Here is a 2,927-nt window from a genome sequence, read left to right as displayed (position 1 = left end):
ATAGAAGGCAAGGAATTTACAGTGTTTTTTTCCAAAAGACTAAACATCCCAGAGGAATGTTACTCTAACATGCATGAGAACCTGTAGGGAGCTTGTTAAAATGCAAATTCGTGGGCTCCACCTAAAGAGTTTCTGACTTAGTTCCAGGTTGGGGTTTAAGATATTAAGTGGTTCTGATGCACTGCTTTTGGACCACAGTCCAAAAGTTTTGATGAACAAAAACCGAAAGTGGATGTCATATTATAAATCAGTAGTATAGAAGACAGATTTATAAAGACCGATGGGAATGAGGATGCAATGGAAGATGAAAAACAAAATTATTGTGTTTTGAAGTGGGTGTTAAATGGAAATCGATTATTTCATTATCTGAAAAAATTTTAAAGCTCATTATTATGCATTTATAAAGAAAATATAAAGAAAATATAAACAGGCCAATCTCCAAGTATCAAAAAGGAGGCACTCTGACATTTGGAACATGTCTATTCATACTTTCACAATGTATATGTGTGAATGGGCATGTGTGTATGTGTGTGTATATGCAGATGAAATCCAGACACAAATAGTGGTAAATATCCTCTATACTAATATATATTTTCTCTTAATAATGTATTATTTATATCTGTATCAGTATTTAGCTTGCTGCATGATAGTTTATATTTTATTTAACCAATACCTTAAAGTAATTATTTAAGCAGTTTCCAAATTTTCATTACAATAAATAATATCTTGAACATCACAATACATCTTTGTCCACTTTCCCCCATTAGATACATATTTTGAAGCATAAATCACTATTACATAATTAACTTTTAATACATTTACAAAAGGGACCTGAATAACTCTTTTAAGAATGAGGAAAGTATACTTTTCATTTGATTTATTTTTGTTATCTATGCTTATTCATGTTCTGCAGTCATATATAGTCTATCTGCGGAAATAATAATCATTACCAATAAGTGATTAGAATTACTGTTAACTTAGGGCTTCCTACTGATTAAATGATATCAGACATCCCTTGAATTGCTACACCTTAGATGATGTAAGACTTTTTAAACTGTCAAGTCAATTTATGGCTTCATTTGTCCATTTTGTAGACATAATCCTATAGTAGTAGTAGACATAGTCACTATGTAGTAGTAGACATAGTAGTAGTAGTAGAAGACGACATAGTTACTGTAGTAGTGACTACTAGTACTATATTAGTAGTAGTAGTAGTAGACATAGCAGACATAGTCACTATAGTAGTAGTAGACATAGTCACTATAGTCCTGTTCTGTGCCAGCTGAAGCATTTGTGACAATGCTAAAGGTACACAAGATACAGTCCCTATCTCAAAAAATCCACATTCTAGAACTTGGTAAAAAGTGAGTTATTACATCATCAGAATAGAATGAAAGCGTTTGTAAATAGGATTTTTAAATTCTAACAAATTGTCAAATATGAGTCAGGGAGACCATGAAAAGAAAAGACAAAATGAAAAATCCCTAAATGAGCTTCGAGAATATTTTGAGCATAGCTTTGCGAATTTGCTTGGTCTTCACACTGTAGATTATGGGATTCATCACAGGAGGGATGAGCAGATAAACATTGGCAATGAGAGTATGCACAAGGGGAGGGGCATGCTTCCCAAATCTGTGCACCAATGACAAGCTGATCATGGGGATGTAGAAGATGGCAACAGCACTTATGTGTGAAACACAAGTACCAAAGGCCTTTTTCCGCTCCTCTGGGGAGGCAATACTGAGCACAGAGTGGATGATCAGAACATAGGAGAGGAGGATCAAGACAGAGTCTATGCCAGCTGTCGAGATGACAATGGCCAAACCAAATGCACTGTTGATCTTGGTGTCTGTGCATGAAAGCTTCATCACATCAGGGTGGAAACAATATGAATGGTGCAGAACATGGCTACGGCAGAAGGACAGACGCTTTAGAAGTAGGAGTAAAGGCACTAGAGCCGTTGTCCCTCTAATAACAATGGCAAAGCCCACTTTGATGATCCGTGAACTAGTTAAGATTGTAGCATATCTCAGTGGGTTACAGATGGCAATGAAGCGGTCAAAGGCCATTGCTAGGAGTACTGAGGATTCCATGAATGTGAAACCATGGATAAAGAACATCTGGCCAATGCAGGCATCAAAGCTGATTTCTCGAGCATTGAACCAGAAAATACACAGCACAGTGACCAATGTGGAAAGGCACAGTCCTAGGTCTGTGAAGGATAGCATGGAGAGGAAATAGTACATGGGTTCATGGAGGCTTGACTCAGTGAGGATGACAAACAAGATCATGCCATTCCCAGAGATGGCAATGGCATAGAGACAACAAAAAGGGATGGAGAGCCAGGCATGGTAAGTTTCAAAACCAGGGATACCAGTAAGAAAGAATACTGCAGGGTGGAAAATGCTTTGATTGAAGGATGGCATGATGAGTGAAGGAAGCAATTTCCCTGGAAAAAAGGACCATACCCTGTAAAGTAGGCAAGAAAGATGTTTTCACTCTCTTCTACATATCATACAATTTAGGATCATTAGTAAGCCTTGTCTTGTCTTCAGTGGAAGTGCATACCCAGTTATCCTTTTCCTAGATTTAGAATTGATCTTGCATGAACTAGGAAAAGAGACAGAACATTAAATTGTATGAAGACACCTGGGTTTTAGCAAGAGTAACATGTTAAATCTAGGCTTCAGTATATTTCCATATATACATATATAAAAGAGGTTAGAGTAGATAACAGTAACATATTTTCAGCTTTATGATTCCAGGTACATGGAGAGACAGGACATTTCTATGTAACCCTGAGACAATACAAAAGGCAATTCAGCCTGCTTTTCTTCACTTCTCAGTTGCCCTTAAAAAGTCCATTAAGAGGACGCCTGGGTGGCTCAGTGGGTTAAGCCTCTGCCTTCGGCTCAGGTCATGATCCC

The 2,927-nt window shown here is 37.2% G+C and overlaps 1 protein-coding gene across 1 annotated transcript; it reads right to left on the bottom strand.

Moving 5' to 3' along the window:
- Positions 1-1,484: 1,484 nt before the first annotated feature.
- On the bottom strand, positions 1,485-2,426 carry LOC131820872 (olfactory receptor 51F2-like). The gene has a single exon (XM_059156721.1). The coding sequence runs from the start codon at positions 2,424-2,426 to the stop codon at positions 1,485-1,487; it is 942 nt and encodes a 313-aa protein (XP_059012704.1).
- Positions 2,427-2,927: the final 501 nt, after the last annotated feature.

Source organism: Mustela lutreola, chromosome 1, assembly GCF_030435805.1.
Source record: "Mustela lutreola isolate mMusLut2 chromosome 1, mMusLut2.pri, whole genome shotgun sequence".
Taxonomy (NCBI): domain Eukaryota; kingdom Metazoa; phylum Chordata; class Mammalia; order Carnivora; family Mustelidae; genus Mustela; species Mustela lutreola.
The sequence above is the reverse complement of the archived record's forward strand: the minus strand, read 5'-3'. Positions and strand labels throughout refer to the sequence as shown.

What these genes read in the sequence shown, in the direction of transcription:
- LOC131820872 (XM_059156721.1), bottom strand. Translation starts at nt 2,426, where the DNA reads ATGCCATCCTTCAATCAAAGCATTTTCCACCCTGCAGTATTCTTTCTT.